At 39.2% G+C, this 16,423-nt stretch overlaps 1 protein-coding gene across 1 annotated transcript in view; it reads left to right on the top strand.

Annotated features, from left to right (window-relative positions):
• ctnnd2a (catenin (cadherin-associated protein), delta 2a) overlaps positions 1–16,423 on the top strand; it is a 285,195-nt gene that overhangs the window by 131,153 nt on the left and 137,619 nt on the right. The window contains exons 6-11 of the mRNA XM_085418472.1: positions 461–633; positions 5,101–5,155; positions 5,764–5,968; positions 6,369–6,486; positions 7,397–7,529; positions 11,922–12,095. Coding sequence (XP_085274598.1) covers positions 461–633; positions 5,101–5,155; positions 5,764–5,968; positions 6,369–6,486; positions 7,397–7,529; positions 11,922–12,095 — 858 coding nt within the window. The remainder of the gene's footprint in view (positions 1–460; positions 634–5,100; positions 5,156–5,763; positions 5,969–6,368; positions 6,487–7,396; positions 7,530–11,921; positions 12,096–16,423) is intronic.

Here is a 16,423-nt window from a genome sequence, read left to right on the forward strand (position 1 = left end):
TTCATTGTTTTTCAAAGCTCAGCTAACTACTGGAAAAATAAAATAATGTTTCTAATTAATTCCAGACCAGACCATCATGGTCCGCCTTGAGTAAAGTTTTTTTTAAGCCAACAAGGTGTTCCGTCTATTACAACTTTTTTCTTTTCAGCCCTCCTCCTCCTCTTCTCATCCTCTCTATCTCCCTGCTCCTCCTCCTTCTCCTCCAGTTCTTTCTGTTCCTCTGTTTCGGTCTTCCTCTGCTAATAAATTATGTATGCTATCTCCAACTCACGGAGTGCTGCACTGCTGCACTATCTGCTCTAAATTGCTGCTTGCTCTCTCTCTCTCTCTTTTCCCTATTTCACACCCCCTCTCTTACTCACTCTTAATCTGTCTCTCTCACGCTCTCACTTGCTCTGTCACAAACTCAACTCAACCCCCTTTCTATACAACCATACGCCACCTCTGTCTCAATTGGTAGGACCGGCTCTTCTTTCCCAGAGTTCCTTGCAGCTCAACTCCACCCCGGAGGCTTCGCTCCAGTACTCTGCCAGCTACCATAGCAACCAGACCCTCGCCCTAAGCGACAGCATCTCTGCAGCAACTCCTCAGCGCAGCGGGCAAGTTGGAGGAGCTGTGCACAGCTACAACCAGGTGGGAAATACTTCCGAACAAAGAGAATATTGAGCGTATAAGTGTTCATGAGAACAAAACCGAGAGCAATTCTGTCACTGGCTATCTGTGCAAACCACAATGTGTGTTGTGAGAAACTTTTCATTTGTCTAGGAGGCTGGTGGTCACAACATTTTAGTATGGATTTTGGCTCGGACGGTGACTAATTTGAAGTGCGTTTTCCTCAGTTTATTAGTAAAGCTGCATTAAAACCATTTGCTTATGCAAACTTGTAAGTACTTATAGTGTTGAGAGATGCTGGTCTTCGGATTTCTTGTCGCTCTGATTTTTTCTTTCAGAGACTCTGCGAACATTGCCCTTCATTTTCCTCTACTGGCTTTTTTTTAGGCACTGTGTTGCATAGCGCTTATCCAGCTACATGTAACTCTGGCTCTCAGTGCTCTTAGCAAATGTGAATTTGTTTGACACCATAACTGAGTCTATTTGATCAGGGTAGAAGTGCATATTTGTACAGAATCCTATTTCATTAGCCCCGCTGAAGTGCTTTAGTCCAGTTCTGCCTTTTCAAGCTGCCCATTGCATTTTGTCTCTAGTGTGAAGGTGATGATAGACATAGGCAAGTTGTTTAGAAGAAAACAGGTTATGAGATGCTCACAGACCCAAATTGGGGTACAATTAAATACACACAGAGAAATCTCTGCAAGTGTCTTGTTTATAAAGACTTAAAATAAAGCTACATGGATACAAAGACATTAACCACAGCAGTGTGCTGATAGAGAGAAAATCTATCAAATTACTTTCTAGCCTGTAGCTGCCAATTATTTTGAATTTCCATATTCTTAACATATCAGTATTAAGTATTACTGCAAACACACACACACACACACACACACACACACACACACACACACACACACACACACACACACACACACACACACACACACACACACACACACACACACATGTTGTATGAAACAGAAACCCACTGATCTGCTTAATCAGTGAAGCAGCCAGCGTCTGGTATAAATCTTCCATTTATGACAGATAATTATGAATACAAAATGAGATCAAATAGTTTAAATGAATCGTTTTAAACTAGATAATTATTTGACAATAGTCGTACTTTGTCGTGAATGGCTTTTGGTATGTTTCTGAGTCTTTGGGCAGAATTTTGTACTAAAGGTAAATTGGTATCTGCTTTCTCCTCTGTCAGTTTGCACGTGCATTTCTGTGGTTTATTTTATGTTCATGTGTCTTTTGAAAGAAAATGATGTAGGAAGTGTTTTTTGTAAATATATTTATTCACATCCCCTGCAGTCACACCAAAGCTAGTTTCAGATAAAGCTTAGATGCCTTGCCTTAATAAATAAGAAACAGGAGGAAAAGACAGAGAGAAACACTGATAGGCTGGGATATAGATGGATGGACAGATTAGGAAAAAGGAATGTTTACTCTTTCTACAGTGTTCCTTGTCCTCTTTTCCCCTCCTCTCATCTTCCTTCCCTGTCCTCTCTGCTCACCATCTCTGTCCATGTGAGCGAGTGTGTATCTCTCTGTGTGTGTATCCTCCCCTCTGATGTTTTTGGCTTGTCAGTGTAATGGGGCTAGTGCTGTCAACAGAGCTTGCTGCTAATGAATAGCTTTATGCATGCCAGTGCTGCTAGATAGGCAGGTGCAGCTTGCATGCATGGGTAGTACATGTATGTTTTTGTTGATCTTCTTCCATTCGTGTGCGCTTGGGTATGTGTGTGTGCACGCGGGGGCTGCATTCCTTTACGTGGATGCATGGTGACTATCTGAAGGAGGGAGAGAAAGTAAAAGGTCTAGCATGTTGCTGCTCTTTTTGTAGGATATTTATAACCCTGAGAGGCCAGATTTTAATAATTCATGGATACATGGCACCTCAAACATCCCAATGTTTTACTGGAGGAGAGAAAGAGCAGCACTGCAAGATGACACGGAGTGAGATCGAGAAAGTGCTCTCCCTCGCAGTGTGTGTCAGGCTTTCTATCTGTTTGTTACCTCAGCCAACAATTCATCTTTTACTCATTATTTATTCACCCATTGATTTATTTACTCATTCCTACACTTTTCAGGCCTCACTTTGTGTCTTGATCATTGTAGCACATCTGTAGTGTTGAACACAGTCTATTAGCCACCATTAACAGAAGCTCTTCCCTTCGTCTCATAAGCTTTAAGTCATTCAAGATTTCATAATCTGCTAAACTAACACAAAGGACCTCTACAGTACTTTTAGTAATTCATCCTTGGAAAGCTTTAGAGGTACAAAATATTTAGATCACATACATCAACTACAGTGTTAGAATTCAATATTCTTTAATATTTACAAATAAACACAACATTTGATTCATATATTTATTTAAACCATGAAATCTTCAATTTTAGAGACATTTGTTAAGTTATTTACAAATGTTAATTATATGTTCTTTCACTCTGTGTGTCACCTGCTTACTTTCCTGCCTGCCACAATATCAAGTTTTCTTTAGAAAAAAACATTATTTCCATGATGAAGAACAAATATTCTGTGTTTTAAAAGGAGTTAATATATATTAGATGGGGGGAAATTTTTCAGCCCCATCTATTAGAATTCATATCAGATTTGGATTTGGGTGCTGTAGGTTGACTCCCTGTGAAGTCCTGTGAGCTTGTCGGAGTTCCAGTGCTCCAGCACTCTACATTTGAATCACTGGAAGACCCATTTTGACCACTTGCACAACTGTGCACAACTCTTCTACTAAGTTTAAATAGCAAATCTGCAACTCCTAAAAATGTTATTTTTAGGAAGAGGATGGAGCTGCAGGAACAACTGCTCCATCCTGCCAGCCCCATGGCATTCCATATTTATCCAGTAATATGTAGAAAGACACATGTTGATACAAACTACTGCAGAGTGCAATCCTCATTTTACCAATTATACGTTCTTTCACTCTTTGTGTGTCACCTGCTTGCTTTCCTGCCTGTTTTCTTCCATAAACTGTGCATCAGGTATTTTTTTTCTAAGATCCCCCCCAGCAAATTATACAATAAATTTCACAACCCCTTTTCAAACCTTGCATTGTCCTCAATAGATACACGCCCTTATCACAAAGCAGGAAAATAACCAGAGACCCAGACAGCCACTGGAAACAAAAGGGAGATTGCATGCTGGTGCATGCTGCTACATTTATTTGTGGTAGATATGCTGAGAAAGCAAGTGGGCTTTTTTTGTTTGTTTTGTTTTGTTTCTCTGCACAATTTTGCAGCTGCAAATACAAACAGCACAACTCAATACAAACACAGCTCCAGAGTGTGTTCAGCTATTGTGAGCTACTGGTTATCAAATGATCAGAACATTCAATTCAATTCAATTCAATTCAATTTTATTTATATAGCGCCAAATCACAACATAAGTCGCCTCAAGGCGCTTCATAATGTGTAACATGTGTTAACTGCATGCATTTTAGTCTATTTTTGCTGTTCAGTAAAATATAACAGACAAAGTAAATATTCTAAGGACTAGCAGAATACATTAATGTCAAGTAATGCATTTTCATTTAAATGTAAATATATATTTATATACATTTTGTATCTCTCTTTTCAGATATGCATCTATATATTACTCAGTTACTAAGATTGTTTGAGCCAAACTACTGTATAGACAGTACTGAGAATCCTCCGAAGTGACTCAGTAACTGCATGATTGCATAATATGGCTTTCTACATCTGAAGCCGTGTCAGTCTAGTAATAATGGATCTGAATCACCTTTACAGCTCAAACTTACACACAAGGCTATATAAGGCTCAGCAAGGTCTGACATATGCTCCCTTTACAGTCTCGGGAGAATAAGGGGAATATATATGGATATACCAGCCTGTTTTGTGGAGTAAAAAGGCTTTTCATATTCTGTCTTTGACTCACATACCTTCTTTATCTGTTGGGAATTCACTGCATAATGCCATCCAAGCTGTAGGTCCACTGTTCTCATTAAAAAATTGCCTTGTAAATAGATGTTAAACATTAACTAGTTTATAATAATAGATTTAGTTGTGTTAATTGTTTGTGAACATCGGGATTTTAATATAACGGATTGTAGATAATAAAATATGACTATACAGTTGACTACATAACTTTTTCTACCTTTAATAGATGGTGCGACAAGGCTTTACAAGAAATGATTTCAGTCAGCTGAGCTCAGAGGACTTCGTTGTCGGCTTCTGTGCGTCTTTTTTGTCATCCCTCTGTGTTCTGTGGGGATTTCATTACTAGCGCTCCCTAAGTTCATTCAAAAACCCTCAAAGTCTCGACTGATCTCATTGTGCATAAAAGTTTTTTTTTCATGAACACTACTCTTTATTCCGTTTCATCCCATTTATTTTCTTAACTCCGTCTCTCCCTTCAACTCTTCTCAAGTTTACCCTCACAAACTAATCACCTCCCTGTCATGCTAATCTTCAGTTGCTCTGTCTCCCCTCACAACCCCTCAGGTGACATCAAGCCGTGCAGCCCAGCAGCAACAATCACAAACTGGGCCGGGGTCAGGTAAGCCTGATCACATCTCCAATTTCTTTGCATGTAATAATATGACAAGGCCTGACATACAGTTGATATGTCAAATGACATATGGAGACATTGACCAAGAACCAAGAAACCAAAAATATGATACTAAGAGAATATTTTTAGAATGTGCAGTATGAATAGCTTTATTATATTATTAGTGCATCCTTGATCTGGGGTCAGAGTTATGGGTTATTTATATGAAATCCTCACTTAGTCTTTTTTTTTAATTGTTAAAATTGATCACTCACTGATAATGATACCCAGTGTGCTCATATCCAGGCAAATGTCTGTGAATGTGTCCAATCTAAAATTCTAAGCATTATACAGTATATATGCAAACAGCTTTTTTAAGTAAAGTGTCACTGATGCACTTAAAATAAAATCTAAATTTTGACCTTTGTGCCAGTATTTTGCTACTATAAATCTTTTTTTTGGCATATTACCAAGTTATCAGCCACAGAAAATCTCCAGCTTTTTAAAACCCACTTTAAATCTATTTCACATCATTATTATCAGGCTGATCACATTTCTCTGTCATTCTGTAACATTTACATGTTCATTAAGGTGTTTTCCCTCCACTTTTTTCCAAGGTATCTACTACTCCAGTGCCACCTTACCTGCCCAGGGTTCCCCTCTGTCAGGAGGGGGAGGCTCAGGGTCCGGTTCCCCCAGTAAACTTCAACGTCTGGGATCAGCCTCTGATGCACAAGGATACGCTACCACTCAGCGGCTGCCTTCCTCTTCTTCCTCCTCTCCCAAACAGTCTCCTGCTAATCGATTGGCCAAATCATACAGGTAGAGAGCATATACTGCTGCTAATACTGACATACAGTCCGTATTAGAATAATGAAAAGGCTTGAAAAATAGCTTGAGAATAAGCTAAACACATGATGATGGTTTGCAATAGAATAAAAAAACAGAAAAGAATATAAAAGTTAAACTTAAGTCTTGCAAGTTGATTGTCAGCTTCTTTATGCCAGCATATAAAAACATATCCTGTACATGACACATGACAAATGATTGTTCTTAAACATGAAGAGCAATCAGTTGTTTGAATATTTGAATATATATATATATATATATATATATATATATATATATATATATATATATATATATATATATATATATATATATATATATATATATATATGCGCGCAAACAAATCATGCTACTTTGTTCATTTGTCTTTCAGCACCACAGTTGCTGTGACAACAGCAGGAGGGGGCGGTTCCCCCCTGAGGGTGACATCTCCACCTAATTCCACAGCAGGAGGGGGAGGGGCCAGCTCCACATCTTCCCCTCTTCACCAGGTAGATCGTTCAACAGTTATACAATGTGGACACACACAGAAAGGAAATGTATTTTGTGATAATAGACTATAAAATGAGAAGATTTTTATGTGAAGCATACATTTAAAGTCCATTAAAATTACCACGGGTTATACAATATTATAATGAATGCAAATGCAACTGCACTTAGTGGAATATAAATTCACTTCTGCAAAGTGAAAGGACTTTAGACAAGTGCTATATAACTGAATGGTGTCTCACACTAATGCATAGAAATACTTATTATTTTGATTGTGGGAATGTGTCATATCCAGTTTGTATGTACATAAGGTTAAAGCTGTGTTAGCTTTCTCCTCACCTCTTTCACAGTGGCTGTAATCACAGATTGCTTGGAGGAATTTAGTTATTGTATCCATTTTGTACATATTATATTATTGTTATACATTTACATTACAGTTTAACTGATTCTACAGTAGTGATTATGTTTTTCTAAACGATTGAACAGATGTGTAATTGTTAGTTGTGTTATTTGTTGTAAGTGTAATTTTATGACACTGTGTAGTTATACAGTGCATTAAAACCATATGGCTGGTGTTACTATTATATTATTTACATTCTACCAGATGTTTGGTCACACAAATAATAACACAGGGCAGCTGCAGGGCAATTATTTTTAGTTATATATTTAGATTGTTGTGTAAATTACATCCTTGACTCTAAAATGATTGGACATTTGCATTTATACACCCTTTTCCAAATGTTTTGCATTTGAACAAAGCCAATTTGGCAATGTAAACTTAAAAACATGTCAGTACAAAAACTTTTTATCCACACCAATCAAACTGAAACACGAGCCATGCCCGCTGTTACATATTTGGCTGCCACACTCAGTATTCTTAACTATTCAATCCAGCAACTCTCGTCTCTGCAGATGAGTTCAGGCATAGGGAGCTATGCAACTCTGTCTCCCAAACGACTGGCAGCTCATCACGCTTCTGACCAGTACAAGATCTCCCACGAACTCTACGCTACTGCTACACTGCAGAGACCTGGAAGTCTGGCAGGTGGGGGTTGACACATTCATGCACTGTCGTGTAGAGTTTCATGTGCTTGCACAAAACATAAACCCTCCAAAATATGTAATCCGTATTAAACTAAGTATACTATGAATACTAAGGGGATGTAAGTAAATCGCTCACAGTGTATCTTCGATTGTCTGTTTGTGCTGCAGATGTAGTATCTCGTATCAGTGGAGCATTTGTAGTCTAATTGTTACATTTCATTGCATCACACTGCTGTTCTTAGAAATGTCAATTGCTATGTTTAAATCTGTTGAATTAGCCGGTCTATGAAAAAGCACATCGCTGTGCTGTGGTTGATATCTCAGGCTATACTTCAAAGGAGGCATCGGTGTCTCTGAGGCTGCCCGTTAGAAAGTTTAAACTTTAGAATTAATATACTAAGCTATCAGCAGTTATATTTGAGAATTATGAGCTATTTCACTCACAGCTGTGTACCTGCTTTAAGAATGACTTAAAATTATTAAAATTCCTAATTATGTCTTCCAATACGCATGTCCAATAGCTGGGTGTAGGGAAGGACACTGATCTTAGTGCAGCCAGTTCTTAAAAGTACCAAATGGATTTAGATTAAGATACAATCTGTTTGGCGTTTCCCAGGGTTACATGTACTAAAACCGGTGTCAAAATATCTATAGACCCAACTGTAGGTCTATAAATATTTACATTGCTTTCAATACACTAGGAAATGATTTATCTTCTTCTTGATCTGCTGTGTTTTTTTCTTCTTACTGACTTCAGAAAGGACATTTTGTAGTTTAATTGTAACTGTGAGTGAAGTAAGGAAAAGGTTGTTCTTGGTGACTCTGCTAGAGCATCCTTTGCCATGGACATTTTTTCCTGTGTGTATTTTGATTTTTTTTCATCAAAAAAATGAAACAAAAAATAAAATAGATGAATATTGATTGAACCATGCTACACGGAGTAAGTTTATTTGATTAGTTCTTTAAACTTAGAGCTACGGTGATAGGAACATGACCTTCATGGTTTACCCTGAGGGTGCAACTGTGATCTTGACGCATTGCCTCAGGTTCCATGTCTCCTGAAGGCTTTAAATGGAGTAGAAAAGAAAGACGTGAGCAGGAGTGGACTGGGGAAATAAAATTAACGCAGTTTGCTATCATGTGCATAGACTACCAGATTGTCGTTGATTGCATGAGGGCAATTTAATGGCAATTCATGCTGGCAATGCACTATGTTTTATTTCACCTGTAAGGTCTGATAGTTACCACATTTTCAAAATCCTACCAAGCATGAATTGTGTGTAGATAGTGTTACTCAGAAAATGGCTTATCGGAGTGGATGATGTGCTCCTAGGAAAAGCACAGTAGAGTTCATCTGAGTAGCATGTTTGGAGAGGTACTTAGCAGCTTCACAGCTCCTACTCTATGCCAGAGTTAAGCTGCGTACAACAGAAATTGCCTAAAAAAGACGTTTACTGTCTGTGCTTTTTGTATGAAGGGCTGGTGTGATATAGTTCACTGGGTCTAAATATTGCCATGGTAGCAATGCAGGATAATATATGCAGCATACAATATATAATGTGTGGTTTGATGCGGAGCTTTATTGGCACTGAAAATAGTTGCTGGTTAACATTGGAAACTCAAAGCTGTGGAAATTCAATATATAGTTTTGTTCTGTTTTTTTAATTTATGCTTCTCAGAAAAAATGTTGTAACAGTCATCTTTAATATTAAATCTGCCGTTGAGAACTATACTACCATTCTTGGTGGAATTACAATATACAGGTGAATGAGCAGCTCCTTGCTATATTTTTGTAGGTAAAAATGTAGTTTGCTCTATTTTTTACTAAACAGGCAGGACTGTAATTCACCAAGGAGCCAGAGTTGGGTTTGGCATGTTGTTATTCATTTTAAATATTTTACTGAATAAAACATCATATGAGTGGATCTCTCTCACTCTCTACATCAGCCTGTCATTTTTGTCTTAAAGTTCCACTTCCTCTTTAAAGAAAGAGGTCAGTACTTCCATGAGTGGGCCCCCGTGAGCCAAAGAGTAAATGTATAATGAAATAAAACCAACTCACCAAGACTTCAAAGATGAAAGGCACTAGAGGAAGTGAAAGAGCTCAGATGAGTCATGCTGTTAATGGGTGTGTCCACGACTCTAATTAGTATTCTTTTATGCATATTCTCATATTGTCTTTCAGTCCTGTAAAATTCACTGTATTTTCACCTGGGGTCCACGGCAGTTCTAATGTCTGTTCTTCCAGTATCTATTATTCTTTTTTCTTCCCTTATGCTGACACCCTTGTCCTCTTGCTGTTTGAGTTCACCATCTGGCTACAGCTGGCCAGTAGAGTATGAAGGGATGCAGCCAACCTTTCATAGGCTTGGGAGGTTAACAGGCCAGTCAGATAACCACACAGCTGAAAGAAGGACAGAGTTGAGGTGCAACAGCGGTTTATCATCTGCCATAATAGTAAAGAAATAGGATAATAGGTTGTCAAAGGAGCTTGCAAAGAAAAGCGTCTGGACTTCTTTAAGTTACTTGAAGATGTTTCACCTCTCATCCGAGAAGCTTCTTCAGTTCTAAGGTCAAATGGTGGGGAGTCCCAGATTTAAACCTAGTGGGAGTTTCCCCCCACAGAGGGACAAAAGGACCCCCTGATGATCCTCTAATCACCTGAGAGGTTTCACCTGTGAAACTGGGTGTGGGTCCCAATCAGCCAGAGTTTCGGGTGAGCTCATTGTGAAACCTGGCCCCACCTTATCATGCAAATTCCTGAGGTCAGATGGCCCAGGATGTGAGTGGGCGTTAAGGCGTCTGGGGAGGGAACTCAAAACTGGATTATAGATGGCAGACAGTTGGTGTTGTAAACCACCGCCTCTGCTCAAAGATCACACAGTGGTCATAGATGGCTTCTTTCACTCCTCTTTCAAACCATCTGTCCTCTCTGTCCAAAATGTGAACATTGGCATCCTCGAAAGAGTGTCCTTTATCCTTAAGATGCAGATGAACTGCTGAGTCTTGTCCTGTAGAGGTGGCTCTTCTATGTTGTGCCATGCGCTTGTGAAGTGGCTGTTTGGTCTCTCCGATGTAGAGGTCTGGGCATTCCTCGCTGCACTGTACAGCATGCTTACGACACCAACTGTCTGCCATCTATAATCCAGTTTTGAGTTCCCTCCCCAGACGCCTTAATGCCCACTCACATCCTGGGCCATCTGACCTCAGGAATTCGCATGATAAGGTGGGGCCAGGTTTCACAATGAACTCACCCGAAACTCTGGCTGATTCATTCTTCGGTGTGCATATATTTAATCCTACTTAGATGGCAAAGTCTATTAATATGCATTGATTTCTGATATAACCTGACAGATTGAGGTATTTGACTGTGTTACATTGATGATGGATTCACATGGAGGTTTGAATCTTCGTGCACTGGCCCATCATCCCGTGTAACTTTCTTGGCATGCGACTTCAAGTGCACTGAAAACTATTGTAATATGATATGACATTAGCTCCACTGGACCATCTCAGTCACTCATAGCTTTCTAACTCAGTGTATGTATGACTATTTATGTCTTTTTATTTCTATCTCGCACCATGTCACCTAAACCCTCCCATATAAACCCATATTCCCCCACTTTGCTACTTTTCTACCCTTGCCTAATTTTAATTTTGGGTCTCCTCGTCTTCATTGGGAGGCCCCTTGCCTTACATTTGTCCTGCTGTGTAATGAACAAATGCCTGCTGTCAATGTTTCCTTGTCATGTTTTTTTCTGTGGGACTCCTGCCAAACACAGAGCAAAGGAGAGAGGGGGAAGGGGGGGGTTGCATCTCATTATTTTATAGCTGCCGAACAGCAATGTGTTCCATGGAGATTAAAAAAATTAAATGCAGAGGCATCACTCCCTGTTTTCTGTCTCTCTCAATCTGTATATTTCTTCTTATCTCATTTGTTGCTGCATATGTCTCTATTTTTTTCTCTGCTTTTGATTTGCTTGAACTATAACTCTCTCACTTCCTTACCAGTCGTACAAACACAGACAGACGAACACACACACACTACCAAACCCTTAGTTGCTCAGAACGACTTTGTTTACAGCGTCCTAATTATCCCACAACACTAGTCTACATCAGCGTAGGTGAAGAATGGCAATGGACAGTTCTAAAATTCAAATAGACTTGTTGCCGCATATGCTTCTTTATTTTCCTTTCGTTTAAATACCATATACACATTTATGTCTTTATTTTACCTCTCTTTTCACATGTCAAATACTTCTTACTCAACCCTCTCCATCCTTTTTGTTTCTAACCTGCTCATCTTCTTTCCTCATTTTCTACCTTTCACTTTGTCATTCCTTTTTCACTGTGTTGTACTCACATCTTTTTACTTCCTCTTTCTTCACTCTAGGTTCTCGTGGCTCCTACAGTAGTCAGCATAGTCAAGAGCCCCTTCGGCCTCTGGGGTCCCCAGAGCACCACATAGATCCGATCTATGAAGAACGTGTCTATCACAACAAGGGCCCCATGAGAAGCCTTAGCCAGAGCCAGGGCCCAGACTCAGGGCCCTACCGCAACAACACAGGTAAGGCAGTCATTGCATCAAATTGTATCATCAATGCAGTTTCATGTTTTGTTTTGTTTCTACTTCGTGTGGCTTAGACATTTTAGAGTTTAAGCCCTGAACTCTGAAACTGTGTTTAAGGTAAATAAACTCAGTCATCTCTGACAAGTGACTAAGAGTATGTTATGGAAAACAAGGGCAACCACTTTCTCTATAAAGTGTATGATACAACAGTAGTACACAAATTAGACTCACAGAGGCAAAAAGCATTTAGTGAAGGAGTAAAGGTAGGTAAAAAAATCCAAGTTTTGACCTTGATGGTGACTGTAACCAGCTGGTAAGAGGTGTAATTTAAAACTGTGTTAGATTTGATCCATTTGTATTTTCAGTATTCACATGTTCAGCAGAAAGGAAGTGCGCTATAGTCACATAGCCTTGGAATAGCTGCTGAGTAGGAGAAAGAGAAAAAGTTACAGCCACACAGAGGTCTTGTGTTGAAGATCAACTGGTATAGGGTAAATCAAGGTGCTGGCTTTTGGAAAAGCACAACGTTGCATTTCAGTGGCAAGCTTTTTATATGAAATGTTTTGGAGGGAGATTCAGAAAAGCAGCTAGCCAATCCAAAGAGGGTCTCGTTCTTATTGGTTAGGTATTGGGCTTGTTTGTGTGGCTCTCTGGCCTTAATTTTGTTTTCAGTAGGTAAGAAACAGGCTGAAGTTGAGGTGAGTTGAAGTACTGATTTAACTTCTGTGAGATATATCTATAGGACAAAAGCAAAAAAAATAGTTCTTTATGGGCTAAACCTGTTGTCATATTATAATCATAACTTGTCCCTGACTGAGAGTGGGCATTTCAACCTTCTCCCACTGAGACCTGCGGTCTCAAACTTGGAGATGCTAATTCTCAATTCTGCTGTTTAACACTAAACTAAGAACCACTCCAGTGCGACCTGGAAGCCATCACCTGATAATGTGAACAGAATTATATCATCCACTAAAAGCAAAGACAAGATCCTGAGACTACCAAAGTGTAGTCAAACAGATACCTCAATCTGAGTTATCCGTCTCGTTCCCAGACTCAGACGAGATCCTCTAAGTATTCCATCCACCACCTGATTATATACCCACTTGAAGTCAGCAGCACCCCACTCCCACTGTACCTAATGTGAGCAGAGCACTGCTTCCTCCTCTTGAGGCATCTGACGGTTTGCGAGAATTGTTTTGAGGTAGACCAAAAATCTTGTTACATGGCCTCACCAAACTCCTCCCACACCTGAATTTTTGCTGGAGCCAGAGCCACACCGCGCTTGTTACCTGCCCTCAGTCCCACAGGCTAACCAAGCTCAATAGGACCCATTCTTCAGCTTGACTGCTTTCTTCACCACCATCCAACATCTGGTTCAGACACTGTAAAACCATGAAACAGATCAACTACCCTGTGGCCACAGGTCCGTGCAATCACCTCAATGAAGGTGCAGAACATGATCCACGTGGTAGACTCAGTCTCCCGAGTCTCCCTCGGAATGCTGTCAAACTTCTGCCGGAGGTAGGAATTTAAGATCTGTTAGATGTTCCCACCACACCATCATAATACATTTGGCTGTGCCAGCCCTGCCCACTAACTTCCCCTTCCACCTGATCCAACTCAGCCAGTTGGTGATCAGTTTAGAGCTCAGCTCCTGCTGATATTCTCTGACTGTTAGAAATGCTCCATTTAAAATTACCTTCCATGCTATTTCCTTCATGATCACTCTCACTTTTCTTATGCTTTAGTAATGTAACCAAAAGTTGTGGAAATTTTCACTAAAAACACTATTCTGATAGTTCTGACCTACTTAAACCCTTGAGTATACGACTAGAAATTATACATATATTATGGCTTTTCCCTCTTTCATTGTTTTTAACTAGCATTAGGCTCCGGTGATAGATAAGCCAATATGATTGTCTTTTATGTGTTATTGTTCCAGTTGATTTAGGTTCAAATCAATTGAATGTATTAAGGCCCTTTCACAAAGAGAGTTACATTCACTGCTCTGCCTGCTAGGCTAAGTGAAGGTCCCAAATATGTGTTGTGCAATCTGTGTATGTCTTTTTTCTTTCTGCGCCCAGTGATGTGTATGTGTATAATATGTACCCACTTCATGTCATTCCTCATTTCTATTGGTCATGCAAAGACTGCACTCCAACACTGCACTGTGCTTTGCTTGACGCCATGGTAAATTGTTCACGGATGGCAGAAGCAGTCATTGTATGAGAGAGTCATTTAATGTGAAGTAACTGGCCTAATTTGAAAATCTAAGGACTTGAAAGTAGAAATATATATTGTAGAGATAGATGTAGCCACAGTAAAAGTAAAAAGCTCTCAGAAAAATACATACTACACATATAGATACCTAAAAATTCTCCTTAAATACCAGTACATCTCAGAATACATGTCCATATTTGAGCAAGGCCAAGATGGTTCACAACAAAGAACAGTCCTTGATTTTGTAGATGGCATTTTTAAGCCCATTGGTGTGTTTCTGCTCAGGAAGATCAACCCATATATGTCTTAAATATAAAGTGTAACTTCAACAGCTTTTCCATAGTTTAAAATATAAGAATTGGTCCTTGAATAGTTTATGATATCCACTATTTTTCTGCCACACACTAGGCAAATAATGCATCATGTCTAACATAAAAATGCAAAAATGTGCTGCAATTAACTTTTGTAATGAGACAATATGTGTGTTCTCTAGTATCTAAAGTTGTTTTTAATCAGTCACCAAGCAAAAATAATACTTGTTAACCAATGTCAGGAACAACTGAGATACCTTTGCACTGAATATATCAACCCTCGTCAGTGCCAGTTTTCTTTTCTACAAAGTGAATGGTATGTTGTCTAGTTGGTCCAGTGAATTTCTATCAAGTCTAGAGCCAAATGAAGATAATGCTTTATGAAAAATAAAGAGTAAGTGGCATAGAAAAAGGCATTGCCAAGCTTATTGTGTTTGTGAAGCACAATAGGCTGTGTGGATGTTTTTTTCCCTTTTTTTTATTCGCAATGAACTGCAGTTGGATACATTTACTATCGAACTCACACAGTCATTCTCACTCGCTCTCCATTGTTGCCAGCAGTGTATTTTTAATAGGACCTCATTGAGCTTATCTCGTTGTGGGTTTAGGTATACCATGTTAATCCCATTACGGTATCATATCCACAAAAAAACACCCAAGTCTCTCAAGCCGCTTTCACAGCTCCGTCGACGTCTTTAACGAGTCGATCCTTAATAGCTATCATTAGCATTCAGGTCAGAATTATGACAGTAAATGTGCCACCCTAGACCAGAGTTTGAGTTCATCAGTTTCACTCACTTAAAAGGAAAGAACATCTTCCATAAGCACCAAGCATAGCTTTTGAAGCACATTTCAGAGTTGGGTCATTGGGTTTGCTCATATTCTTGTGGGATATTGCTTTGATTACAATCAGTGAAATTCAGAACGCTTCATACAGTGATATCATTGTCTTTGCAAGCAGAAATCATTTAAATAAGTATGCTTCAGAAGTGCACAGAGATAATCCAGTGTTATCTATAATTTACTGTGCCTTGTATTTGTAGTTTCAATAGATGGGTATGAGAAACTCACAAAGGAAATTTGCACTGCAGCTACGAAAATCAATAGACTGTGGATTAGACCGTGTGCATTTAATTGTAACACTGGAAGTTTACAATGCACTTCTCCAATGATACAGTGTTTTAATAGATTGTCTGATGTTGTTGGAGCTAAATCCTTCATCAGAGCATATATTTTATCTCATGCACAAATATTTCCCTGCTGCGCTTGGCCCTTGTAACTACACTGCAAGAACAACACACCGAAGATTAACAGCACCTTGAAGTCTCAGGGCTATTGAATTAAAGCTTGGCCTTTACACAGCGTATTTTGAAATTTGTGTGAATAGCATGTGCAGTGAAAAGGAGGTTGTCTAATAAGGTTCATAATGCATAGAGTGATGGCACATAATGAACTGATAAGGGCTGTGCTGACATAGTAAGCGGTAAGTCATTAATTATGTCATAGTGCCTTTTCTTGGCAATGGCAAGCTCACATTATTGGTTCATTAAGCTGGCATGGATCAATGTAATTAATGCTATAAGTCATCCCTTTGCTGAAAAGAAAAGAGAGACAGTTTTGTGTGGGTATTTGACTTCAAAATTTCCAAAGTTGTAGTCAGAGGTCTGCAGTGTGTGGTGCACAGTGTCAGTCTAATTTAGGGCCAATTTAAACAAGGCAGTCAAATGAAGCCCACAATATTCGCTGAGAGCAGGGGGCATAGCATTATTTAACTGGACACTTAACTATGAAGAG

The sequence above is a fragment of the Rhamphochromis longiceps genome, linkage group LG9 (assembly GCF_057381845.1).
Source record: "Rhamphochromis longiceps isolate RC_006_pf linkage group LG9, R_longiceps_female_GT1.1, whole genome shotgun sequence".
Classification (NCBI taxonomy): domain Eukaryota; kingdom Metazoa; phylum Chordata; class Actinopteri; order Cichliformes; family Cichlidae; genus Rhamphochromis; species Rhamphochromis longiceps.